Here is a 27,993-nt window from a genome sequence, read left to right on the forward strand (position 1 = left end):
TGATTGAAAAACAAGTTTATTACAACATTAAAAAGGTAGTTATTTAACAAGACTCATTGTACACCTATGGCATTTTGCACCATAACAGGATATTTTACAAGCTGAACCATACATAGAAAACAAGAGTGTGCCATTGTTTGGAAGCTATGTATTATAAACCAGTTACACTGCTATAGGCTACAAGCAGTTAGAAAGTGTTTAATACTGCAAACAATCGAATATTGCAGACAATTTGTGGTTCTTGAATGCTTAGTTACTTGACTAGAACAAGAGGAAATGAGATGGTAAAGAGCACCAGAAGATTCATTTTAGGGTTTTTTGTACTCAATTCTTTCTACTTTCACATCATCTCCAATTAGTTGATACACATAGGTAACTACTGTGGAAGCTTGGATATCCATCAGCACAAATGAAGGAATGATGTTGCTGGAAAGAAAAACTGATTGTTAATATCAGGTAATTATAAAACTCCAACATTAGGTATTTCTCAAAGCTAGATTCCTTAATATGAGTTGCTCCAAGGAATTTGGATTTGAATTTGAATTTTATAAGCATGATCTAACAAGTTGGAAAACAAGACTAGGTATTTCAACAAACTCATCTTAAGCAAATGGATTTAGAAGGTATTGTAGGAAAATCCTTGACACCAACAGCACAATGTATTTGCTAGATAACGAAATAACCCTAAAAATTAACTTATGCACAGCAGCTGTTTCCTCTGATAGTTAACATCACTGCTGGGGATTATCTGTTCAACCTGACAAAGATTAGGAAGGCTTTAGTTATTACTTTCTAGTCTGTGTGCACAGGAAATAGGCAGTGACAATGAATACACACAAATGCTGAGCAGCTGTTTTCAGCCTTTTCTTTTCTAGACCCAAACCTTTGGTAAGTGATATAGAAATGCAATACTGACATTTCAAAAAATAAATTAATGTTAGTGTGTACAAGGCTTGAAGATAAACATGTATCTTGGTAACTGGTGTATTAGAGAACTGTTATTACTGTAAAATTAGTGCTGATGAGCAATGATGGGTGTGATATAAAAACCTAGATAAATTGACAACTGTCCAACTTATTTTAACTCACTTCTCCAAGGCACTATAAGCTCCTGTGGCTGACCCGGGGTTGATGTAGAACTTGTTTTCATGCTCAAACGCCTCAAATTTGTGTGTATGCCCTGAAATTAAAATGTCCACATCAAACTGCCTTTGTAGCAGTGCCAGGCTGGCCATATCTCCCCACGGTATAACTTGATGGCCATGGATCAGCCCAATTTTGAATTGCCCAACGGTTACAACTTTCTGTTCTGGATAATTCAGGTTCTAAAAATTAAAAACAAATATACAACATACAGATTACATATACTGAAACAGACTCCATCTTCAGAAGGAATTAAGTTATTTGCTATGTATTCATATCACACAAAAATCTGCTGCTCCTGAGAATGATCTAAAGATCTTCTTCAACTTAAGTTTTTCTTCACTGAAGAATGTAGAAACTTCTAGCAGGAATACCACACCCAGCCAGAAATCAACTGCATCAAAGCCAAATATGTTGACTCAAAGGTGGCACCAAGACTGAAAAGCTTACAGAAATACTGAAATAATAAATTTATTATTTACAGTTTAAAAATAAATTTAGAATTACAAAACTGCATTTGACCAAGGAACTTCAACATTTTGGCAACAGCAGCTATTTGATGGCAAATAGGTTCAGCTATTTTATTACAATGTTTAATCAAATATAATTAAATAAACCAAACTACAGACTCTCCCCGGGTTACGCAAGACCCGACTTACGCAAATTCACACTTACGGAAAGAGTTCCATAAGCCAGAAATAAGATTTTCGAGTTGCGGAAATTTTTGCGTAACAGACAGGTACACGTTTCCGACTTACACAAAATTCGAGTTACTTAAGGCTTTCCAGAACGGAACAATTGCGTAAGTCATGGGGCATCTGTACATGAATTCAAGAGTCAGCTTTGTCCTTGTTGGGCATGGGGTAAGAACTAGGCTTAAGTCATTTCACTGGTTATGACTACACAGTACTGCTTATTTGCTTTTTACCCTGTTCTTTATTAAGTAACTGTAACTGTCTCAATTTTGTCCTTTTCCTTAAATGGTGTAAAGGGAGTTATAAACAAACTCACGTGTCAGACTGTTTTTTTAAAAGTCTTTGTAGAGAGGTCATTACCTCATCAAAGTCTCCTCTTACAATGTGAACATCCCCAGCAAGAGTCTTGAGGTAGTCATAGCTCTCCTTGGTGCAGAGGTTTCCGGTGCAGAGGATGTGCTGGATCTTTCCTGGGACCAGCAGTTTTTTGAATTTAGCTGGGAGGTTGTTGCATCGATGTGGGATGTGAAGATCTCCTAATACTAACACCAGCTTACAAGGTGTCAAGGACAGGAAAAAGTTAAGTATTACAGAACCTAACTGGGGCCAATAAAAATCAAGAAGAAATTTGCAAGGTTGGTTATCTTCAGTTTCACAATTCTGCATTTCTGATGTAAAATTATTGAAAAAAAGAACTGAAACCGAGCTTATGACTGGGCCGTGGGTCTCAAAGTGAGTGATGTCTCACTAAGGTAGAGTGGTACAGACTGATGCCTTGTCTACACTGCAAGGGTTTTGCCAATATAGGTATGGCAGCAAAACCCTCTAGCAATAGATGCACTTAATATGAAAGTCCTTTTACTTGTATAATTTATGCTGGTTTGGGGAAATGGCATAATCTATACCAGTACAAGCACAGTTATACTGGTGTAACTGCATCTACAGTACATATTGGCTATGTTAGTAAAAAAGACACATTCCTGTCAGACATAGCTCTATTGGTAAAATTTAAGTTTAGACCAGACCTAAGTTATGGCTACTTTTCTTTCATTATTTCAAGTTTCCCTTTACTTCAATATTTAATCTTCATTTTGTTTTCCTAAAATGAGTCTGCAGTGTGCATCAGTGTTTAAACTGAATGCAAAGTTTGTCAAAAGCCAAGATAATAAAACATCTGAGCTTCCACTGGACAGTATCAAGTACAGCTTTGTCAAAAAGCGGATTTTAATAGAGCATTGCAAGCTGAAGATAAACCAGACCAGAATAGAACTATGAATACATAAAACTTAAAGGAAATGCTCTATGAAGTACGATAAGTGCTGACAGAATACAAGTGATGCAATCAGCCAACAAGTAATATCTGTTAGTCTATATCTCTACTCTAGGATGTCACCATTATTTAGTAAATCACCTGTACCATCATCACACCTTTAATCTGAATCTTTGATTACAAATGTAGCCTACAATGTAATGTCTCAGACTTTTTAAACTTGTTATCTAGGAAATAAAATTAATGCAGACAAAGCATCAATAAGCCAAGCTTAATTTGATTATGCAACAACTGTGTGAAAAGGGTTGTAAAGAAAAAATTGTTACAGGCCACATGAGGATTGGATAAAAAGCAAGCATTCCTATTATTCTGATAAATAAGTCAACGTAATACTTGTTTTCTTCCATGTGTAGTGTTGTTGATTTATGGTAACACCCAAAATGTGATAACATTGGGCTAGTCTACACTGGCAATGCTAAAGTGCTGCGCCATTGTAGTGCTTTAACGTGGCTTGCGTAGTCGCGGCAGAGCACTGGGAGAAAGCTCTCCCAGCGCTCTAAAAACACCACCTCCATGAGGGGCGTAGCTACCAGCACTGGTGCACTGTCTACACTGGTGTTTTACAGTACTGAAACTTGCTGGGTGGGTGTTTTTTCACACCCCCAAGCGAGAAAGTTGCAGCACTGTAAATTCCCAGTGTAGACAAGCCCATTGTAAACAAACATATGGGCTGCTCTCCAGACAAATAGAAAAGTTCGATATTACTACTTGTAGCTACACTATAAACTAACTGTAACCTTGTCTACATTATAAAATTTTGTACTTTGCATTTTATTTCAGCAACCATGCAGCAGTACTCAACAATGTAAACAGAAGTGCAGATAGGGCTCAGGCATTTTTACCAGTGTTGTGAAAGCCGGCTCAGTGTAAGTATCCAAACTATGCAAGCGAGGGGAATATTATAACTCAAAGAATTGGTAACGTAATACAGAATCTTTAACCTGTGAGCCACCAGTTCAAGTCCAGGTCAGTAGTGATATAAAGCAATTACTTCTTCTGGTAGTCTCAGAAATAAAAAGGCCTTCCACTAGTTCCCCGTGGACAGACGTCCTATTACTCCTAAAGATGATCCCTCCAGCTCAAAAAGGAAGCACGTGGGCAAGACAGTGAAGTTTGCTCGGCTAGTGCCAGTGTTGTACCTGTTCAGTGGACAGGACTTCATTAAACTTAAAAAAAGTGAGCTAACATGCTTGAGCTGCCATATCATTAGAAATTTTTTAAAGTTACATTTTAACATTATACCCCCTACATATTGATAGCATAACCATGTTACCTGAAACAGTTTTAAAACAATTTCCTAATATGGCTGATTTTGTAGCATAACTGATTTTGATGGCAACAAAACAATACGTGGGGTCTTTAATCAAGTCTTACAAGATTTACATGTAACGCTAGTTAGTTACATATGTAACACCCGGCCCAAATTATGCTCTCAGTTAGAGACACTCAACCTCACTGAATCCAATGTGTGCTGATGAATTGAGAGAGGCCATTTTAGCCCCTCATTCAGATTCAAGTTTCCACCTATCAAAATAGCTTGCTAGACTACAACAAGCAGCATCTTCTGTTGTACTAAGGGTATCACACTTATCTCTGATGGACAACAATCATGACAAAAAGCACATAAGAATTTGGTTTTCAACAGAAATTTAGTTGCAGTCTTGACTACAGATTGGCTAGAATTATTCCATAATTCATAGCTATTTTAACATCTAGTAACATTGACAAATCACCTACCACCCGTGTTAGCAAGAGCCAAGAGGAGTAAACTTACTCTGTGCCCAGCCTTATTGGAATGAAGAAGTTGATTGCAGACAGGGGGAATGAAAAAACAGGGTGAAACATGAACAATGTTAAAAGAAAGCAACAGAAAAGGAAAAAAATAGACATATGAATAAACAAACAATGATTTTTTTAATGTTATGAAAGGAAGTGTTAAAAAATCAGCTTTACTGAAACTGTCTGAAACAATATTGGAAGACTTTTTCAAGCTGCCACGTCACAAAATAGTCATACCATCTGCTGTAACTTTCCAGTGAACCAGTTATTCTTTTGAATATTTTTCCTTCTACCCCCATCTCTTTGAATTTCACATTAGACTGACTTCGTAAACAGTGACTGTGCAGAATTTTTTTCCCCCAAAACAAGAATCTCCATCGATGCCAATTTCATGGATTTCTATTCTTCCAAGATAGTGGTCACATATACTCCCGAAAAAGGTTATTCATGTGAATGAATACTATTAAAGCAAACAATGCTGAAGATTACATGGTTAACAGGAAACAGCATTCCAAAGAAATATAGACGAACCTTGCTAAGTTGCCTCAATGCCTGGGGGCCCCAATATGAATGTCTGAACTGGGCATTAAGATGCACGTGAGCAGGAGATAAAAAGCCAAGGATTGTTTTCTAGACAGCTGCTTAGTTTTAGTTATTCTGTTACTTTGCAGTAAGCGGGTTAGTCTATATGTTGGGTCAGGTTACGCCTCAGGAACAGCAAGGCCCCGGCACGGCGCTGTCCCTGCAATTAAAGCTTTGGGACACGCAGTCCGCTTGCGGTGAGCGTCGCGGGGCGGGAGGAGGAGCACGGTTCTGTTGTACCGCCGTGGCTAATGTAGCTCCGATCCCAGGGGAGCAGGAAGGCCTCAGGCCCAGGAGCGCGATGGGAATCGGGGGGACGGGGCGAGGGCCCTGGGGCAACAACGCGCCGCGGGTGGGAAGGGCAGCAGGGCCCTCTCCAGCGTAGGGTGCGGGTCGGGAACTCCCTCTGACCGCCCACGGTCCCCGGGGTGCTCACCATCCTGCTCCAGTCCACTCGTCACCTTCTTCCGCTCCGCTCCGCAAAGGGCCAGGGAGCAACGGGCCGCCGCGGCTTCCGGAAGCCAAGGACGGTTACGGCCTACGGCAGCTAGAAGGAATCATTCCAAGTCGGTACACACGAGGGCGCGCTCCTTGGCCGTCAGGCCTCGCGCTTCCCGCCTCGCTGTCAGACCGAGAAGGATGAGAACCATCCGGGTGCTTGAGGAGCGGATGGCCCCGCCCCTCAAGCAACTGGCTGGTTTCCCGCCCTTTGGGGACCTGTTGTGTGAGGGGAGAGGTTGGGCTGGGGAGGCCTGACTGAGGTGCTGTCGCCCAGCCCCCGAACCATGAAGTGTGTGATTGGGGGCAGCCGCCTCAGAGGTAGGGAGATGTGTGGCACTGCTCAGGGGAGCACATCATTGGGACCATGAAATAGGGAGCAGGCTGAGACCTGCTGCTAGGGACACGGTGACGGACCTCCAGAGCGGATGTACAGGGGCAGGGAGTGGAGAGCCAAGGCTATCCAGATCCCTTGGAACAATATGAGGTGTGACAGCATGTGGAAGCCAATGGCGCCATATTGCTGCAAGGCCTCCCCCCCCACACACCCACGCACACAGCCTTGTGAGTGCATTTTGCCTGAGATCGGTTGCACGAGGTCTCTCATCAACCCAACAGGTCTCCCCAGAGAACACCTGGTGGGAATGGTAATGGGAGCTCTGTTAAAACCCTATTGTCCCTACCTGTGAGCAGAGCTCAGTGGCCCCTCACATGCATGCAGAACACGCAGACCCTTGTGCAACTTGATGAAAAGTACGGCTACTTACTGAGTTGTTTCCAAAGGCCTCTGGAATTTGGGTTTTAAGACCTGTCTATTTCTGTCATACAAAATATACTTGAAACAGATGTTGCCATGTAATTTAAGACACAGTGTGACTTGTTGGACCTTAAAATGTTATTAGAAAGAGGACGACTTTTTGGTATGTAAAATGTCTGCTTTTAAATAAAGACTCTGTTGGTCATTTGAGCAACTAGGGCTCTACATATCCCCAACAGAATCTTTCTTTGCATTAATTTCAGTGGTGTTTCAAAGGAAGTGCCGCAGCTGCTAGTACCAAGGATTCTGGGATGCGTAGATCGAAGGAGAGGGAGAGTCAGAAAATCTGGCCTTTAATTCTGACTGCTATTGCTTTGCTGTGTGATCCTGAGCAAGGCATGTAACTTGCTATGCCTCGGTTACCCATCTATAAAATGGGCATACTGGTTTTTACGCTCTTGTAAAATCCATCTATGAAAGAAAAGTGTGATACAAGTTCAAACTACTACTAGTAGTAATTCTTTGGATACAAGACTATCCTTACTTATTTAAATTTTATTTTAAAGAAAGCCAGTCTTAGGGAAACATTATTCTGGTGATCATCTTTGACGTGATGTTATTTTAAGATTATTATGGTGGATTTCCCAGTCATTAATGTAAATTATCAAGGTACTCCTATATTGTTTCAAAAACTATTTTATTTCAGCCATGCAACCTTAAAGTTTCTTTCAATATATACAGCAATAATCTTTAAATAAGTTGGCTGTTTTAATGCCTAAAAGCTAGTAGTCCTAATAGCAAATTTCAGTATAAGACCTAGACCAAAACCATTGCTCTTGTGCTTCCTGATGGCTTTGTAACTGTATTTTACGAACTAACTCTGTTAATTGAGTAATGCACCACTGCTGACCTGGTGCACAAAATAAAAACAAATATAGCTTGGTAATTTCAAGTTCCTGTTAAGTATGGGAGGTAAGGACTCAATAGGTCAGATACTGGAGTCCCACTCAGTGGAAATGTTGCCTTTAATAGCTGTCTTTACTTGGTGGTGTGCTTTCTGATTTTTGTTTAATGGCTTCAAGGCTCCATGGCCAGATTTTTCAGCTGTGACCACTGGTTTTATGTGTCTCAGTTTTTAAGAGCCCAATCTAATGTACCTTGGGGCTGGTTTGTAAAAGTGCTGAGCAACTGGGTTTGTGGGTGCTTAGCACTTCTGAAAATCAGACCCAAGTTATCTCAGGTTGGGCTCCTGAAACTGAGGTACCCAGCATTGGTGGCAACTTTTGAAAAGTTCAAACTATGGTGCTTTCTGCTGCCGTTGTGAGCAATACAGAAGAGATTTGCTGTAAAACAGTAATTTTTGCCTTTATGCTCCTCATTACATCATAACTTTCTTTTAAAATATATGTAGGAAAGTTAGAATTTTTCTCTTCTTTAATTAATCTGGAGACAGTGTTATATCACCTTTTTTTTTTTATTTAACCAAATACAGAACGCAAATACCACATTTCTTTTGTCTTCTCTTACAGTGTTTGGAAGAGCAATACATGCCATAGCACGAATTAGTGATGAGTTTTGGTTTGACCCAAATGAAAAAGGTGTAAGTGCATTTTGGGTTTTTTAAAATAATTTAAATGGCTTTTTATGGGGAAATACAGTCTCAACATTAATTTAGGTAGCTTTTTGAAAAATTTTCTATACATGCCTTACAGCATAATTCAATTTCTCTTCCTTACTGTCTCACATTTTTGGCATAGCCACATTCAATTTTTTGGGTATCGTCTTAACTAGGTGAACGATACCATGGAAACTCTGTTCCTGCTTTTTATAGTTTTCCTGCTTTTTCATAGTTGCCAAACTAGAATTTGTCTATAGGAGAGTGAATTTGTGGGGGGCGGTGGAGGGTGAGAAAACCTGGATTTGTGCTGGAAATCACTTTAGATAAGCTATTACCAGCAGGACAGTGGGGTGGGAATAGGTATTGTTTCATATTCTCTGTGTATATATAAAGCCTGCTGCAGTTTCCACGATATGCATCTGAGGAAGTGAGCTGTAGCTCACGAAAGCTTATGCTCTAATAAATTGGTTAGTCTCTAAGGTGCCACAAGTCCTCCTTTTCTTTCTATGACAGTAGGATTAGTGCCACAGATTTTTAATGACGACAAGTGGTCAGGGTCTCAGATTTACATCTAATTTAAAATTACCTCTTAAGACCATATTCCAACATTTGTTCATTTCTGACTCAAAGGGAAGAATCCCACCTACAGAATCGCCAACACCACTTCCTGCAGAATTTGGCATTTCTGTGGTGGTGTCATCCAGATGCGTACTGACCAGGTCCAAGCCTACTTAACTTTTGCAAAGATCATAGCTTAAGTTGGGGTGATTGCAGACCATCAGATAAAAAATTGAGATATATTTTTAATTTGTAAAGTAAACCAACCTTCTCATATAAGCATTAATAGACCCATGATAATAATACCCCACTTAGATGAGGGAAAGGAACTATTAGATTTTGCTACCACAGGCTCTGATCCAGCAATGCCCTTAAGCACAAGCTTAATTTTAAGCATATAAATAGTCCCACTGGGGTAAAGTAGGACTATTCATACGCATTCATTTTGCTGAATTGGGGCCCTAGATTTTATCAACCAGTTCTGACTAGCAGGAGGAGTAAAACTGATTTGTTTAAACATGATGATGATGTATGTATATGAATCCAACAAACCATCTGCTATATTTATTATTCGATTTATACATACATTATATAATATGTTTTGTTCTTATATATGATATTGGAGAATAGAATTAAATAAAAATATACATTTCAACCATTTTTGTTTATAGTTTCAAGGTAATAAAATATTATTTTTTAATTATATTTTTAGCTTGCTCTAAGATCAGTGAACTCTTCTAGGTCAGCATATGCATGTGTCTTCTTTTCATCTATGTTTTTTCAACATTACTGCTGGACAGCTGAGCCTGAACTGTGTCGGAAAAAAAGACAGTTACCCCTTATGTGTAAATTAGTAATGAAGGTAAATCTTAATGAACTGGTAAAGATGACTTTTTAAACAGCGAGGCAATTCAACTTTCCAATGGAATTGTGAGTGTTGTAGGGGACAGGATGATATATTACTCTATTTGAGTAGAATTCACCCTTTGTGGAACTGGGGACCATTTGTGGCCTTTAAAACTCTAACTTGTAGCCCTATAGACAACTGAGGTAGGAACAAAATTTGTATTTATTTATGATTAGACGTGTTCCCTGAGCTATGCCCTGCAGTTTCATCTAAATTGAAGTGTTTGAAACAGCTTCATCACTACAGAGAGGCAGTAGGGGGCACCATGTTTTTAATTGCCTCTGATCATTTACCCTGCTGTCCCAAGAGCAGGTCTGGTGTGAGCCAGGTACACTCTGAGCAGTTACTGTCCCATCCCTGTTTCAGCTGTTCATTAGCTGCCCTGTTGGCCACCTGTTGCATTGTAGGGGTGGGAGAAGAGGGTCACTCTGGTTGCTTCATTCCCTGCTTACTTGCCTGTCTGTGGAAGCTCTAAAGATATCAGAATAGGCGCTTCAGAGGGTCTGCCTGAGACTAAGAGAGCAGCAGGTAGTAAAAGGTGGCTCACTTCTACCACACAGCCACCTAGGTCAGCGCAGGAGAGGGGGAAAAAAGCAAAGCTTGGAAACCAACAACTAGACAGGACTCCTTGATTCTCTACGCCAGCCCAGGTTACTGCAGTCTTTAGTCATGGACCAGGGGGGTTATCCAGAGTGAAACACACACTCCAGCCATTATCCCTATCCTCCCCTGACATTCCTCCCCTGCACCATGGGCTGTGGGAAGGAGGGGGTAGGAGGTGGCTATGTTGGCTTTACAGCTATTGCGGAGTCCTCCAGAAACCGTATTTCTTCTCTTTTTACACTGCCTGAGCTTTCCAAAGGAAGCAGAACAGGGCAGAGAATCTGCCACAAAATATTGATTGTGGGGTTTTGACCTTTTGAAATAATATATTTGGCCCTCAGGTTAGAAAAATTGATGATGCTGATGTACACTAAATACTGTTCTTGGAAATAAAAATACAAACATATTTGTATGTACAGAACTAAATCATGGATCCATCTTTCTCCTGTGCTTTTGCTAGTTTAACTTTGTTTTAATTGTGTGGTTGTGTTGATTTGCCTGACTCTTGCTGTCATTGCTTTTCTTTTTATGTTTCCCTTTGTGATTCACGTGCTATTATTTAGCATTCTTTGTGTTGCTCTTAAGGTGCACACTATTAATGCACTTTTTCTTACAGTCAGTCCTCCCTGTATTTAGATGTCTAAACACACTAGAAAGGAATGTAGAGAAGTGCAACATTTATACAAATGTTAATGAGTGCCATATAACTTTTAAGCTCTTCTGCAAACATGGTAGGTTAAATGTGATATGACTTTATAGAAACATTAAGTACTTTAAACTTGTAAATATTTTGTCAGCTTTGTATTTTTGATTGTTAAACTTATTTTCTGTCATTGGCAGAATGTTATGCGTAACATTTTCCATTATAAAAGATTCTTGCAACCATTTCCTATCTTTTGGGTGCTTGACTTTGCAAACTGAAAAGCTTTGCAACCTAATAAAATCTAAAGTGGTTTTGTATAATATAATACAATTTATAAAGTAAAGTATGGTACGCCAACACCCATTTTTTCATGTTCTCTGTGTGTGTATATATATATATATATATGCATGCAGTGGAAAAGTACAGTACAGAAAATATATATATACACACACACTTCCTACTGTATTTTCCACTGCATGCATCTGATGAAGTGGGTTTTAGCCTACGAAAGCTTATGCCCAAATAAGTTTGTTGGTCTCTAAGGTGCCACAAGTACTCTTCGTTCTTTTTGCTTATAAGGCACTAGTGTATTCAGTTCTCATCTGCTGCTACAGACTGATTTTCTCTTTGGGCTGCAATTACTCATATGATAGATGATTATTTTTTGGTAATTTTCTCAAAAAATGTAATATTACTTTTATAAAATGTTGATGCTCATTAGTTATTTAGGGGAACTTGTCATAACAGTTGTGTTCTACAAAATAGGTGTTTGGTAGATGGAATAGCAGTTTCACATCATAATCATTAATGATGTTTGCTTTCATGCACCTGGGTCCTGTACAGTAAACATGGTGACTATAACAAGATTTATTTTATGCCTCAAATTCTTTGAACAATCCATGGTGGGTTATGCTATACCGTGTTCATCATCCAAATAAATGCATGTGGCATGGGGAATAGAACTCACAGACTTCAATTTCCAAAACAAAGGAGCTGCTCCACTAACTGCCAGTATAAGAAACTGATACATTTGAAGAGGTCTTGGGATAGTACAAGGAGATGTACCTAGGAGTAATTGGATGAAGTTAAGAAAGGGAAAATGTAGGAAAAATATCAAGGAAAAACTTGGATACTGAAATCTGGTATAATAGTGGAATAGTTTCCTCAGGGAAGTAGTGAATGCTCTAATGCATGCACATTTAAAAACTAGGTGGGACAAAATACTGAAAATGCATTATAGGGGAAAAAGCCTGTTTTGGTAGTTAGATGGACTAGATGATCTAATCAGTCTTTTCCATCTCCAAGTTATATGGTTCTGTGAATTTATAAAAGGTCTGACATATTCTGTCCAGTACAAGACAGTGATGCACAATCACTTTCTGCTGGAAAATGAACCCTTAAAGCACCATTATAATTATTTCTGCCAGTATACTTAGCAGAACTATGGTACATAATGCATTTTCTAATATTTGAAACATACTATTTCATATTAATAAGTGGAAATAATGTATTACGGCTCAAGGCAATGAGTTTGATTTAGTGCTAGCTTAATGTGCTACACTGAAATAACAGATTTCTTGCCATTTGTTGTTCGGGTTATATTTAATTTTGAAAGTTTGCATTTTAGAGGTGTATTTGGAAAAATGTAACAGTATATAATTTTCCTTTTTTAAAATTCGTTTTAAATGTTATTTGTATTTGTATAAACTTGCTATATATGTACAGAGAACCTTATAGCAAAAGGTTATTCATCTGATAACCTTGTGTTTTTATTAATAAAAATTATTAATTTGAATAGTGGAGTAAAGTGAACCTGACACATACATTGATAGTGAAAACGAGCCTGTGACATCTCTCAATATCCACTGCAGATCACTAAACACTATCATAAAACCTAAGCCTCAGAGTATTTGTATACTTGTATGCAGTAGGTTTCAGAGTAGCAGCCGTGTTTGTCTGTATTCGCAAAAAGGTGCCACAAGTACTCCTTTTCTTTTTGTATGCAATAGTAGATGGTAATTAAGATAGCTATTCAGTAAATGTTTATAGAAGTTTATTATTTTCATTATTATACCAGCCAACCATTCCGCCTTTCTTTTACACCCCAAACACCAAAATGTACTTTCTGGGAGCTAACGTGCCTGACCCTTTGCTCTTGTGGATCACCTGAGATTCAGAGAGAACTCTTGAGACCCACAAGTTTTGGAAGTGGAACCTTCATCTTTTTTCATGATGAAAGAATTCCTAGGAAACTGAGTTAAAATTCATGGACTTTCCTATACTTAGGCAAGCTATTCCCACACAGGGCAGAATGGGACCTTTGTTGGGTTTTTTTACTGAGATTAATGAAAGTGTTAATTTAACATTTGTTAAGTTTAAGATAACATGCAAACATATGTTAATTTTTATACCTATGCTGTATCTTTAGGTATTGTAAAAACTCATAACCTGGCTTTTCATGAAAGTGAACCCTTACAAGCTGTTTTTTCAAGGCATATGTGTCCTAATGTACTGAAGATTCAATCAAGGTAATGAATTCAATATATTATTTGTTTTAGAAATAATATAGGAGGAAGTAGTTCACTCAGGGTCCAATTAAGAGAATCAGGCATGAACATATTTTGGGCACCTAAATGTCACATAGTAATAACCAATGTTTGATTAGTTTCATACTACTATACTAAATAATACTACATCTTGGGGACCTTAGGTCATGGCTGCATCAGCCCTACCATTAATCCAGCTTTGAGTAAAGTCTATAATGTATAACTAGAAGCTTTCAGAAGCTCCTACAGAATATCATAAATACTGAAGTTGTGCTTGAGTTGTTTAAACAAAGGAATCTAAAGGTAAAATTACAAACTTTATAATAGCTACTTAAAGTGCAGTTCTACTCTGAAAAGTGGCTTTCTGTAACAAGCATTATGGGATTCAACATTTATTGTCTCTCCATGACTTCTAGATTAAATTTGCTCAGTTTAACAAAGAAAATTATGATTGTCTGACTATCGTTGCTGCGAACTCCACCTGGAGTCTGAAATTGAGCTGGGTTATTTTGGCTCCTGCATTATTGCTATTATAAAGATTCTAAAACTGAACTTAGTTAACAATTTTTTTGGTGATGATGAATGTGTTAGATATGAATCACGTTATTCTTCCCTAGTGGCAGCACTAACAAAGGTAAAAGATAGCAAAAAATTATTTTTATACAAAAAATATGCTTTGACTGTGTATATTCAACATTGCTGTTGAGTAAGAAGGTTTAATTTTTACACAGTCAGCTTCTCTCACCTTAACCATCCTTTAGCGTTATTGATAATTGTATATTATATTTTATATATTCACAATAAATACATTAAATATTGGCATAGGGGAGAGATTACTGGAACTTCTGTGAAACAGGTGTTCTTTTACCTCTAGAAAAAAGAAAAATACTGTAGTATCCTTTGTTGTGTACTTTTGGTGAAGGGGACTGAGGTATATGTCAGGAGTGAGGAGTATGACTGTGATATTCTGAGTATTACTCCTGGCAATTAAAATCCTGATTATGGCAGCTACACTACTCCCCCAGTTCAGGAGAAGATAATGAGATATTTAATCATGGTGCTACAGTGACACTAAATGATAGCAAAGCATTTACATTTCATATTTTGAAACAGGAAAAATAACTAAAAAGTTACCAAAACAGCGGAGTAGACTGATTTTCTCTCACAAATCCTTGTTTGCAAAGACCTTATTATTGAAAATTACTATTAAGAATATAAGCAGTGGAATTTTATAGCAAAAATGTATTCATATAATGGTTACCAATTCAAAATGAAATATCAACCTTTCTATAATACCTATTAGAGAGATGAGGTGGGTGAGGTAATATCAACAACGCTGCATACTGTAATATACATTGGTTACTGCACAGAAGTAATTATACTATGCACTTGAAAATACCAGGGATTTTGATGTGCAGTTTACTTATCTCAGTCAATTCTTCGAAGTAAAGAAATAGTTCTTATCTGTATGTTTTTTTTAAAAGCCACTCTTTTGAAGTTTGAAATCTTTTGATTAAATATTGCTTTGGGGAGAAATCATCATTAGTTTGCAAGTATTTGGACATTCCGTAAAAACAACACTAGTATCACAGTCATATATACGCCAAACCTTTCTACACTATTCACTGAAACATTGCTCTCTTTTTAGGATTTTTTTTTTAAACATGCTCCCTGCTTTCAGCAGTCTCATTGTTAATTCGCAAAAGATACAGTTTGAAAACTGTGCTTAGCAACAACAGCTCAGTTATTGCAGGTGCTAATGCTATAATTAAAGGATTATTTAATATCTAATAGTCTTTGTCCAAATGCAAATTTGTACATCAGGCAGGCATATTTTTGAGTGTACAAAAGGGAGCTAAGATACACGAAAGGTATACCAGTGACTTGGTCAGAATTGAGAGCTGCAGTCAGGGAGAATATGTCTTGAGAAGATACCGCAAAGACTTAGAGCATGATCCAAAGTGCACTGAAGACAATAGAAGTCCTTCCATTGACTTCACTGGGCTTTGAATTAGGCCTTTGTTGTGGTATGAAGATAGAAAAGTTTTTAATTTCCATTGGCTTTCTGTGCATAGTTGGTTTTAGCACAAGTCAGAAAAAAAATTCAATGATCATATTAGCATAAATAGAAAAAAAGCTAAATATTTTTACCAATGGGACAGTCAAGTTTGGAACAAGCATTGTAAGGGTGCTAAAAGTACAGTTCTTAAATGTGCCCTGCCAGCTGAACTTATATAGAAAGATTTTAGCTCATCTCCTGAAAAGAAAATTCTAGAGCAGTGAACAAGAGCAATCTGTTCCTGTAGCCATTAAAAGTGTATATAGGTTTAAAAAGTATTTACCTATACAAAAGAGTATTAGCCTGACAAAGTTATATCTCAGTTGGTCTTATATTGACAAACTTGCTGTTTTTCAGAAATCATGCCAGTGACATTCTGGAATGCATTAGCTGCTTCTTATTGTGTTTAAATACAGGACTTGAAGATTGACAAACTGAGTTCTGTAGCAAGCTCTGGCTTGATCCAATATCCATCAAAGTCAATTAGAGTCTTTCCACTGACTGCAGTGTGCACTGAATAGGATCCTGTATCTCTTTGTTCCTCAATTTCCTCATCTGTAAAATGGGGGTAATAATATTTACCCAACACACAGCATTCTTAAAAGTATTAATTACTATTTGTAAAGAGCTTTCAGATCTTCAGCTTGAAAATGTTGTAGGAAAACAAAATATTATTATCATCATTTAATTTGGTAACAAGACAACAGCTGCATGGGCCAGCTGGAAGATCCTCCTTAATATCATTTGTGATAAAAGCACATCACTACCATTTTGAATGCTTCACATAAACAGCTACAGTTCTTCCCATATTTTTAAATATTTAAGTTAATAATATTTCAAAAACAGTGTAGGGGATTTAGGTCCATACCTTCCATTAATTTTAATAATGTGTCTAAATTCCCTATTTTCCCTTTCTCAGTTTCATTGTTCAAATACTATAGAAATAGAAGTCTGTAAAACCACAAAATAGACTTTACATGATATTGTTTTTATAACTGAAATAAGTGTTTTTGAAGACTTGGTGCAAAGCTCACAGTAGGAAGTAACTGGGTACACATCATGTGAAGGCCAAATATTTATAATGTTACCTATAGCATGACTCTGAATACCAGTATGTGCAGAGTAGATTTTTAAAAAATTAAACATTAATTCAATAGAGTTGACAAATTGGGAAACATCCATGACATTTTTCATGAACCTATTTTTAAAAATTGAAGCAGTTCATAATGTAAAGTAGATGTTTTTGCCAAGCTGGAAAAACTGTCACACTTGACTTTTTTTTAAAAAAAGAAACAGTAAAAAGGATGTAAAGCATGAGGCCATATTTTTTTAAAATATCAAGAAGTGGATACTGTCATGATAGGCTACACAATAAGGAATACTTTTAAGGGTCTTAATAATTCTGTGCCTTGCATAAAATATCTTCTATCATGGGTCTTTTTTTTACTTATGATTTGGGAGGAATCATTCTCAATTTAAAAAAAGGGGAAATGGGAGTGGTCTTGGATTTTTGCCCGCTTCGTTTTTATATTGCAGTAGGTGGTTCTGTGCTCCATTGTTATACAGACTGTACAGATATTCAGTAAAAAGAAGGTCATTGCCCCCAAAGTACTTACATTCTGTTGTTCTACTTAATGAGATTATTCCCAACACACAACACGTCAACTCAGGAAGCAGTGTTGAGGGGTTTTGGAGAGAGCTGTGTCCCGGCCTTCCTTTTCTGGAGAGAGAGTTGCTACAACTACAACACAGAGCTTTTGGAGGCTGGAGGAGATATGTCAGGATTCCTTGGGAAAAGAATGATCAGTGTATTTCTTTTTGCAATCAGTATATGGAGAAACAGCCATCAATTGAACCTGTTTGTCTGTAGTAAACAAAATTTAATGCAAGAATTTTGCTTTTCCATCACCTACAAATTTATGAACAAAGTAAGAATAATAAAAATACTGCTGCTGGATTCCACTGAAATTTGTGATGCATAATGATGATGGCAAATGTATCTAAAATGGTTATTTGGCTCTTGATATATTAATACTAAAAGGAAAACAGAATCACATTAAGATTGTCATAATTATCATGATAATTAGATATTAACTGTTTAACAGTACTGGTTAGATAAAAATATAATTATTGTACATTATTGAAGTATAATATATAAAATCATCATCATATACTAAAAGAAAAGAAAATACAATTAAATCACGTTTAAAAGGGGGGATAATACACAACAACCTATATTTTCTCTTGAAATGTTTCCAATTCTTATGGCAAAGTGACACTAATTTGTGTTACTAACGTGAATAGATAGTAATTTGTTGTCCAAACTAATCTTAACATGCTATACAAAATTTCTTAGGCTGCTGACTGATATAATGATTCATTTTCCAACCTGTCAAGAGGAAGTAACTGTAGCTGTTACACCAATGAAAGTTTGTTTCAAGAGTTATACTGAGGAAGAAATTGGTAAGAATTAGTTCACAATATTTTTGAAGGATAACGGTGCTTTAAAACAGTTGAAAAAAATAATAACTTTGCACCATGGTGGGAAAAGGTATCACATGGCTGGAAGTTAAACTGATAATTTAGATATCTTAAATGAAGTTAAAGGTGCGCAGAGGGTTTCAGGTCAGAGAAGATGCCAGGATAGAAAATCAAAAATAGGACTGTAACCCTTAAAAGTTTTTGAGGAAACCTGTTCTGGTGCATCAGTTAGACTTTTTTTGGTATCAATAGTAGATGCCGCCAGAGCAGTACATCAAGCTAAAATTACACAATTTGCTGTGGGCTTGAACTGAGATCATTATTCTACAATAGCTGTAAAGAAACAGCAACAAACTGGGAGAGGAGGAGAATTTTGTATTTAAAAAGGAGATAAATATTTAAACATAAATAACATCATTGTAATGGCCATCATCGGCAATGAGCATATTTCTAAAAGTTAATGTATGACAGCAGTATTACATTTTAGCTGGTCTAGTAGTGTTATGTTGTGCACTAATGTGTGAGAATATAAGATGGAGAGAGTGTTTTCCTGACATCTGATTTGGAAGTATTTTGAAAATATAAATTTGTTTCTAAAGCATAGTGTTCTCGTGCACGGCCCCAGAAAGCGATGCTACTAATACAGTTTTACAATGGTGTAATCAATTCATACACTTTTTGAGGGAGACACCTATAAATGTACTTTGTAACCCGTGCCTCCTGTGAAACATTTGCCACTGCATTTGGAGAGTAAGACCCCACACTTTTGCATCCTTCCTGAAATGGTCCAGTTTGATGGTGGTGCAGTTAAGGAAAAAGATGCTTTTGCAAGCAGTGGGGGGTGTATGGATTGGTGTGAGGGAAGCCTATAGAAAGGGAGGGCAGAGAGGCTCAAATAGTAGAAATGGAGCAGATTGTGAAAAAGAGAAGTGAAAATAGATTACATCTTCAAGAAGGAGACATTATTAGAAACAAGCATATATTTAAAGAGGGTGAATAATTTGAGAAAAAGCTGCATAAAGATTCATCAAGAAACAGAACTAAAAGAGGAGAGTAAGAAGAGAAAGAAGGGAGGGACAAAGGAGACGTACTTTTTTTTTTTTGGTATTATAAAACATTTGCTTAATAGAACATATTAAGCCACATTCTATATATAAAACTGTGCAACCAAAGCAATATTTATACCTTTGAATATATGATTTAGTGGTGGTTTGGATGTCTATAGAAAAAATAAACCCTGAAAAATGGCCTGGTGTTGGAAATGGAGGAGGAAGGGATGACACTGCCTCCCTAGACCTGCCTTCATTTGCTTATTATAGATCCTACATTTTGTGAGTTGGCAATTATATTACAAAATTGTGGTTCTTCTACCTTATAGAACACTACAGGGTTATTGTTGCATGCACAACTGTGCATGGATGGAGGTTGAGACACGAAAATTCCAACAGGAAGAGTAAAAGACTTGAGACTGGTTTCCACAGGAGTTCACTATTCATACTGCTTTAATATATTCTGCACCTCTCTGAGACTCACACACACATAATAAAAATGTCTTTATATTTTCTTTCTGCGCCCCTCCAAAGATGAGCACCCATGAATGGAGAACATCTTTCATTCTTCTTACAGTAACTAAGAGAATTGCAATGTTCATTATAAGTGAAAAATTTAATACTTACAAATGAACTGCATAATATTTTCCCTTGTTTATATCAATTGTACAATATCAGTGAAAGACTATTTTGTTAAAAAATCAGGAAACCAAATCTAAAGAAAAATCTAACTTTTTTTGCCTTCTTTTATACTTCAGATAGCTGTCAACTGTGATTAAGTCTGTTTAAAAAAATCACACAGCAATTGCCTCCATATGAATGTTTACATTTTAAAATAAACTCTTAAATAAAAACTGCTGAATACAGGGCATATAATGAACACCTTATCAACGTTGAAGTCAGTGGGACTTTGTACAAGGGACTTCAAGGTGAAACCCTAGGATGAAAAAAATGTAGGGTGCATTAAAAATAATTGGAAATTAACATTAGAAGTTGTTCTAAGTAATATTTTTAAATGCTTTATTTAATTTAATAGTCATCTTAAGCTAACTTAAATAATCAAAAATATTTGCCCTTAACTTCTAGGTCACAGGGTAAATTCTAGAATTTAAATAGTTTAAAAAAAATGGTTAGACAAACCATTACATTAACCAAAGCATTTCAAGAGTATTTTACCTAAAACAACTTTGACGTCTGATTTACAGTCTCTTAAATGGGACTTAATTTTCTGAATTCCAGTCTTCCTCATGACATTGTCAAGTTAGTAACTTCCTGTTTGATTGTTAATTCTTTTTAGTTGTTTGATAAGCTTAAAATTAGTTTAAGAAGTGATTTACTGTTCTTTGTGATTAGATGGAATTATTGGAATCTTTTTTCTAATACACTGTTTTCCACTGTAATTGTGCTAGTAGGGGTTACTCTTGGAAGATAACAGGTGTAAATATTTCAGCTGATATTTCATAATTATCAGTATCAGAGTCACTATATATTTACATTAAATACTCGTATACATGTTTGTAAGTTATTTGTTAGACTTTTACAATTGCTGGTCAGGGCCTGTGAATGCAATCATGGCCCCACTGACTTACTGGGCTAGAATTTCACCTTCTGTTTTTAATCCTTGCCTTTCTTGTAATTTTTGAACAGATTTTTCAAAGACAATGCACACTAAAATACATCTTAATCCAGATGAATTTGACTACTTTCAAATTGGAGTAGACTCTGAAGTAACGTTTTGCCTTAAAGAACTGAGGGTAAAGATACAAATAAAATGTTCTTGATAGTAGGATATTTGTGTAGAATATATAATGTTTAACCATGACACTGCAGGACTCTCACTGAGGCAGCTGTTATACAGTGCCTCACATGCACAGTGGTATTACTACCTGGATGAGGGGTAGCCATAAAAGCAGGCTTCCTTTTAGCACTGGAGGTTTACCTTCAGAGAGTATGGTGGGGAACAGGGAAGTGAGGATATTTTTTTTTGTAAAAGCTTGAGGTTTGAGTAAAGATTTATCATACATGTATTGAAGATGTTATAATCTATAGCTATAATAATGCATCTCATACTAGATGTGGAAAATATTATCTCTGGGGAAATCTCAGGGCACAGAAGGCAAGAATGTATACATGTAACAGTAGATTGGTATCCCTAATCCATTAAGATTAATCCATGGGATAAATGTAAAGGAAAATGCAGTGCTTAATATTTGTGTTTTAAGATACTTCAATAATCCTTTCTTTTCCATTTGTAGGGTCTACTAGCATTTGCAGAGGCTACTAGCGCTACTGTCTCAATTCATTTTGATGTGTCTGGAAAGTACATTTTTGGGAACCTAACTGTACAGTAATATTTTAGTAACAGCGCTGCATTCAATTTTCATTTGCAGTCTAAATTATGAGTAATATTTAGCCATTACAGTAGAACCTCAGATTTATGAACACCTTGGGAATGGAGGTTGTTCGTAACTCTGAAATGTTCATAACTCTAAACAAAATATTGTTCTTTCAAAAGTTTACAACTGAACATTGACTTAATACAGCTTTGAAACTTTACTATGCAGAAGAAAAATGCTGCTTTTAACCATATTAATTTAAATGAAACAAGCACCTAAAACAGTTTCCTTACCTTGTCAAATCTTTTTTTTAAACTTTCCCTTTATTTTTTTAGTAGTTTATTTGTTTATCCCAGTACTGCACTGTATTTGCTTTTTTTTTGTCTCTGCTGTTGCCTGTTTGCGTACTTCCAGTTCCAAATGAGGTGTGTAGTTGACTGGTCAGCTCGTAATTTTGGTGTTCATAACTTTGAGGTTCTACTGTATATCAATAAAGTGGTTCCCCCTAAAATAACCAATAGCATTCACTTATTGTTAAGAGCTGTATTTGTAATTAACCACAGTAATACAAAAGTTGAATAGTTTATCAGATTTAAGGAGCTTACTTTCATATGATAGACCTTATACAAAACATAATTTGTCTGATTTTTCTGGATTGCTGAGCACCCACACATCCCACTGAATTCAAGGGAAACTTCAGGTGCTCAGTACACCTCTGAATATCAGGTCATCAGTTTCCTTTTCTGAGAACAGTTAAGGAAACAAATTTTTTATTTAAATCTGAACTTTGAGAAGTTGTCCGCAAGTGTGGAAGCACCTTTGGTAATAAATTATTTTAAGCACAAAATTCCATAGTACTTACTCACTGCAGTATATAAAGCTGTAATGCGAAACAAAGAAGTTTCAAATGTTTCTTAAATAAGTAGTGAATAGAAATACTCTTTCTACTAGTGGTTCCCAAACTTGTTCCACTGCTTGTGCAGGGAAAGCCCCTGGCAGGCTGGGCCGGTTTGTTTACCTGCCGCATCCGCAGGTTTGACCGATCACGGCTCCCAGTGGCCGCTGTTCGCTGCTCCAGGCCAATGGGAGTTGCTGGAAGCAGCGCGGGCCAAGGGACGTATTGGCTGCCACTTCCAGCAGCTCCCATTGGCCTAGAGCAGCGAACCATGGCCACTGGGAGCCGCGATTGGCCGAACCTGTGGACCCGGCAGGTAAACAAACCGGCCCGGCCCGCCAGGGGCTTTCCCTGCACAAGCGGCGGAACAAGTTTGGGAACCACTGATCTATACCAAGCATCTTTGTGTGTGTATATCTATCTGTATGTATATATCCGTAGAAGTATATGAACTAGCCTCCTTCCTCCCCCCCCCCAAAAAAAACCCATATATATATATATATATATATATATATATATATATATTTACACATACAATTCAGTCTCTGATTTTACATTTTTAGACCAATTGCTTTCAGTATTGAGGACATGATGGTAGAAGCCAGCTTTGTTTTGGCTACATTAGCTGACATTGAAAATAGGGAATCTTCTCAGCAATCTCTATGCCTTTCACAAAGACAGAAAAGGTAATGCAGTATTTAGGATTGTTTTGGTATTCTGCTCCTAAAGGTTGAACATCCATTGTCCTTTTTTGCAATTTCCAATTATGTTAGAATTGAGGTGGGAGGGAAGAGATGTACTGGTTCTGCTACAGCATTCGTCACTATGGTAACTCATATTAGGGCATTTGCACAAGTGAGATGTCTTATTGGATTAAAAGGATGATCAGGTTCAGATTAAAGAGCCTGACCAGAAGATGAAGAGCTGGTATGACAGCTTGAGACCCAAGACAGTGCACCAATAATGAGGGGAGGGCGCTCTTTCTTACTTGCTGCCTCTCCTATCCAGAGTACATAGCTATCTTTCCAATACTATGGTGGCACTTTGTCACCATAATTTCTGACAGCCAATATGTGTTTAAAATACTGTTTCGCTGCCTGTGTCATCTTTCTCATTGCCTTTTCAGATCTCTCCCTATTTCTAGTTTGTGGGGAATGGCTTTCTGTAGATTTATATTACCTTCTCAAACCCATGCTTCAGTTTCATGAAGTGGACTGGTGCAATACCCTCTCCTTAGGATTACAAGAGGAGCCAGCATCAGGAACTTGCAGCAGAACAAACAGCAGCATTCTTACTATTGTCAGTTTTGCCTGGGATCCATGAAGCTCAGCTGAGGGGAAAGGTCACACTAGATGAAAGCCTAGTTCTAGAGTCATCATGCTTTTCATTAGCCATTTGTAATATCTATTTATTTATATGGTTTTATTCTTTATCTAGTAAGACATCCAAAGTCAGGTTCAAATGTGTCTGTTAATCCCTCAGGCCTACCTTGATGAAGGCCCATGCACATAATGCTGAAAATGTCTCAAACAATTCTGCAGATAATGATGATAATGCAGAAACAATAGCTTCAAAAAAGCCTTGTTGGACTGGAAGAGCACATAGCAACACGGAGTCACCTGTAGAGTGCAGTAAACCTCTGTCAAAAGGAGATATTATTCCCATAATCTCAAAAAAAGACGTGAACCTAGAAGTATTGGACATGAGTGCAGCAGGTGACATTAAAATTGTGGAGGAAGTAGAACCCTCATATTCTAATCAGTACAAGGTAAGAATGCCAAATCAAATCTACATTGTAAGCTAAAGAAAAATGAGTTTGGATCAGACAGCAAAATAATACTTTTAACTAGTACTTAAACTAGTATTATTTAGAGGTGGGCAAACTACGGCCCGTGGGCCCCGTCCTTCCCGGTTGTTGAGCTCCCGGCCAGGGAGGCTCGCCTCCCCTTGCTATGCTGCCAGTGCTCTGGGCGGTGGGTTCTGCAAGCTCCTGCCGGGCAACATGGCTGCGAGAGCCGCCAGCCTGCTCCGGGGCTCTAGACTGTGCAGCGACATGGCTGGCTCCGGCTGAGCAGTGCAGCTGCCAGTCCTGGTGCTCTGAGAGGCATGGTAAGGGGGCAGGGGGGTTGGATAAGGGGCAGGGGGTCCTGGCTGGCAGTCAAGGGACAGGAAGTAGAGGGTGGTTGGGTAGGTGTGGGAGTCCCAGGAGGCCTGTCAGGGGGTGGGGGTGTGGCTAAGGGTCAGGACAGTTAGGGGACAAGGAGCAGGAGGATTGGATGGGGGTGGGGTCCTGGGAGGGTGGGGGGTCCCAGCAGGGGTTAGTCAGGGGAAAAGGCGCAAGGAGGGGTTGGATGGGTGGGGGGTTCTGAGGGGGCAGATACGGGGCAGGAGCCAGGCCTTTTGGGGAGGCACAGCCTTACCTACCTGGCCCTCCATCCAGTTTTAGAACCCCAATGTGGCCCTCAGGCCAAAAAGTTTGCCCACCCCTGGTTTAGTTACTACATGTAGCCCCATTTACCACACCACAGTGTTCAGTTCTATATAAATTGCTGTTTCAGTCAAGTTCAGTGCAACAATAGGATTTTCAATATTTGTAGAATCTACAGTTAAACAGTTCCCCTATAGACAGGTCCCCATGTACTTTGCAGTACAATGGACCCAAATTCTGTGGCAATGTTAATTCAGTCTACTGCCCCACAGTGCCCTCTATTCTCCTTCCCTTTACAGCTGCCTGTAGTTCATATTTGAAAAAGTTCATCCACCACAGAATTACTTTTACAGGGATTTTTTAGGACTGAGGATTTTTTGCTATGCTGTACTTCCCAAGTTCCCATTATGTGGTCTAGGAGTCCATTTCAGCATCTTATTTCCTGTCCATTGTGTGTCAGGGAGTTGTGGGGAGGGGAAAAACAGGGACAGCTTGTAACTACTTCAGTGACGTATCTGCCTGATTCCTCACACCTTCGCTGTTGTGCTGTTCTCCAGATCGCCCTACTTAGCTGCTTATATTCTCTGGCTGCCCCTATGCCCTAGTTGCAAACTGAACTCCAGCTCTGGCTACTAGACAACCACCCCACCCCCAACTGCCTTTGCAATCCTATAGACAGCAAGCACTATAAGCCAATTAACTCCTCTTATGAGGAAAACTAGAGAGCAAGAGGCAGCTTAAGGCAGTCCTGGTAATGCAAGAAGATAGAACAAGATGACAGGCTTTAGGTTTCAGCAAAATGGCAAATTTTGTAGGAAATCACTGACCTCCATATCATCGAAAAATTGTAGATTTCCTAGCTATGGAGTTGTGGGGTTCAACAGAGCCCTGCTTATGACGAATGGGATATTTCAGGTTTTACTTAGAGTACGGCTGATTTCACTGCCTCAGTTTATGCTTGATTCACTTTTTGAGGTTCTTCCATCATAAAGGACTAGAATTTTTTCTTCCTGTAACAGGTAAATTCCTATGTAATCCACCAGGCCTTACCTGTAGATTCCTTGAGAAATAGTGAGCTTTATATGATGCCTATTGCTTTATGGATTTGAGAATACGCTTTAGTTAAGGTGACAGTAAAGTGAAAGCTACGCTGGAAACTAGCACAAATAAAATCTGACTGGCTAGAACATAAATCCCTTAAAAAACATCATTTCATACCAAAACAACTTCTAAAAAGAGCTTGATCTGTAAAGGAATATAAAGCTAGTTTAAAAATGCAATTGTTAATCTCTGTTATCTTAAACATATAATCAGTGTCTTTTCAAATTTTTCTCTTGTAATACTTATTGCTGAACAGCCACTGAACAGCCAGTCCCCATTTTACAGCGAGAGGAAGCAGAGGGAAGGTGACTTGTTCAGAGCCTCTGTATAGTTGAGTTGCTACTAGAAACCAGCATTTCCAGATCTATGCTTGATCCTGAGCCATAATCCTTCCCTCTTTAGCTTTTCTCCAACCACCTGTGGGTGCTTGTTGGTTTCCATGGACCAACATGGTCACAGTTCAGTGCTTTTGAGCAATCTTACTGTTGTCTGACTATTTAATCAAGTTGAATAGGTATGTATTCTGAGTCATGAATATGAGAAAATATAAAATTAAAAGTCCATGTTTCCTCTTGGATTTATTATTTTTCTCCCTTCCTACTCAGACCAGGATTTGAACCCAATTCTTCCTCCACCACCCCTTAGAGGAAGACACCTATATGCTTTCTATTACCCCCACCTCATGCTCTGACCTGTTTCTCCCCCCCCCCCCATTTCGCACAGAGAACCCTCACAGGAACATACACATGCCAGCAAACACCTGCCCACAGAGCCTTTTCAGTGTCTATTTTAAGGCAGTGGAAGGCTCCAGAGTTATCACTACCAATTAAAGTAGTGTCTGTGAAGATGCAGCAGTAAAATCAAGGACAGCAGCAGAGGTCTTTCACAAAAATGACAGATGTGCTTACTTACATCAGCTTCTCTCCTCCTCTTGGGGGAGGAGTGGCTTGTCAATTATTTTTTCTGCTATCTGACCCATTCCTTTCTACCCTTCTGAAAAGGTTTAGCAATAGTTAAACCTGTTTCCAGAGGGTTGTGAAGACCACGTCTGCCAATGGCTTCTTCATTTCCATCTGCCATACATAAGTGTCTCTCTCGAGAGCTGTATATTCAAAAACTGTGTCCTATGCATACCATAGCTGCAGACCAGCATAATCTCTGCTTTTACATTTATGTAGTAGTATTTTAAATATTTAGGATTTAAATATTCACATCTTTCCCCTGTTAAATTCAAACCTTTGAGGCAGCTTTATGTATAAGTTCAACAGTTTTCCCATATCTAGACTTTCAAATTTGCTTTGAAATACTGAATTAGTGGTTGCAATTAAATCAGTTGGCAAATTGCTATACACTGGTACACCTCTAATGACAGCTGGAAATATTTGTAGATGCTAAATGTGTTTGTCTACATGGGTTACTAAGGTGTTTTTTGTTGTTTTTAAATAATGTGCTTGCCTAAAGGACTTAAATCAGCAGTAAAAAAAAATCCCAGGAATATTTTATATGTACAAAAACTCACTTTATTAAATATTGCATTTTCCAGTTTCATTCACTTTTCTTTGGAGCAGTTTCATTTAAGGAGCAAGATGTCATCAGCCACACACTCCATAGTTTGGCCACAGCTAGTGATGTCGAAGACGATGTTGACAATGAGCAGCTCTCCCAAGTTGTATAGTGCCTGTACAACCTTTCACAGACGTTTAAATTGTCTTTATGCATGTAAAATACACTTTAATACCTAGTGAATAGCTACAGGCGATTTTACAGAGGAACTTGTTGCAACACTTCCATTATGCAAATTTCCTAGGGCTTTCTACTATTTTCAGATTAAATAGTAAATAGAAACTGCTGTTATTTGTATTTTATATTTTAGCCTGTTACTAGCGTTAAACTCAAAATCACTAACACCTAAGGCGGCTAGAGTTTCGAGCTCTCAAGTGAACAGTCAGAGCTCATTTGGTTGTACAGGTTCCCTCTTCTGCAAT

General features: G+C 38.0%; 2 protein-coding genes across 5 annotated transcripts; one reads left to right on the top strand and one right to left on the bottom strand.

The window, feature by feature from the left end:
* Positions 1 to 6,183, bottom strand: VPS29 (VPS29 retromer complex component). 4 transcript variants are annotated; one of them, XM_073313056.1, is made up of 5 exons: positions 5,966 to 6,183; positions 4,943 to 4,954; positions 2,199 to 2,390; positions 1,090 to 1,325; positions 1 to 426 (listed from the first exon to the last, which is right to left on the bottom strand). In XM_073313056.1, the coding sequence occupies exons 1-5, from the start codon at positions 5,966 to 5,968 to the stop codon at positions 309 to 311; spliced, it is 561 nt and encodes a 186-aa protein (XP_073169157.1). In that variant the 5' UTR covers positions 5,969 to 6,183; the 3' UTR covers positions 1 to 308. The 4 variants fall into 4 exon arrangements, with proteins under 4 accessions (XP_073169157.1, XP_073169158.1, XP_073169156.1 ...); XM_073313057.1 differs by lacking the exon at positions 4,943 to 4,954 and having other exon boundaries at positions 5,966 to 6,182; XM_073313055.1 differs by lacking the exons at positions 4,943 to 4,954; positions 5,966 to 6,183 and having other exon boundaries at positions 2,199 to 4,150.
* On the top strand, positions 5,150 to 27,993 carry RAD9B (RAD9 checkpoint clamp component B). The gene is made up of 12 exons (XM_073313416.1): positions 5,150 to 6,348; positions 8,314 to 8,384; positions 9,673 to 9,822; positions 11,087 to 11,201; positions 13,542 to 13,641; positions 18,075 to 18,181; positions 20,896 to 21,002; positions 21,504 to 21,568; positions 23,043 to 23,165; positions 23,962 to 24,247; positions 26,515 to 26,522; positions 27,482 to 27,993. Exons 1-12 carry the CDS (start codon positions 6,315 to 6,317, stop codon positions 27,681 to 27,683), a joined length of 1,368 nt encoding a protein of 455 aa, XP_073169517.1. The 5' UTR covers positions 5,150 to 6,314; the 3' UTR covers positions 27,684 to 27,993.

This window comes from Lepidochelys kempii, chromosome 15 (assembly GCF_965140265.1).
Source record: "Lepidochelys kempii isolate rLepKem1 chromosome 15, rLepKem1.hap2, whole genome shotgun sequence".
Classification (NCBI taxonomy): domain Eukaryota; kingdom Metazoa; phylum Chordata; order Testudines; family Cheloniidae; genus Lepidochelys; species Lepidochelys kempii.

What these genes read in the sequence shown, in the direction of transcription:
- VPS29 (XM_073313055.1), bottom strand. Translation starts at nt 2,504, where the DNA reads ATGCAGAATTGTGAAACTGAAGATAACCAACCTTGCAAATTTCTTCTT. An exon ending in TAAGAGGAGACTTTGATGAG is followed by an intron (nt 1,326 to 2,198) that starts GTAATGACCTCT and finishes TTTAATTTTTAG; the next exon opens with AACCTGAATTATCCAGAACA. An exon ending in GCTTATAGTGCCTTGGAGAA is followed by an intron (nt 427 to 1,089) that starts GTGAGTTAAAAT and finishes TTTTCTTTCCAG; the next exon opens with CAACATCATTCCTTCATTTG.
- RAD9B (XM_073313416.1), top strand. Translation starts at nt 6,315, where the DNA reads ATGAAGTGTGTGATTGGGGGCAGCCGCCTCAGAG. An exon ending in TAAGCTCTTCTGCAAACATG is followed by an intron (nt 11,202 to 13,541) that starts GTAGGTTAAATG and finishes CTGTATCTTTAG; the next exon opens with GTATTGTAAAAACTCATAAC. An exon ending in TTTGCCTTAAAGAACTGAGG is followed by an intron (nt 21,003 to 21,503) that starts GTAAAGATACAA and finishes TTCCATTTGTAG; the next exon opens with GGTCTACTAGCATTTGCAGA.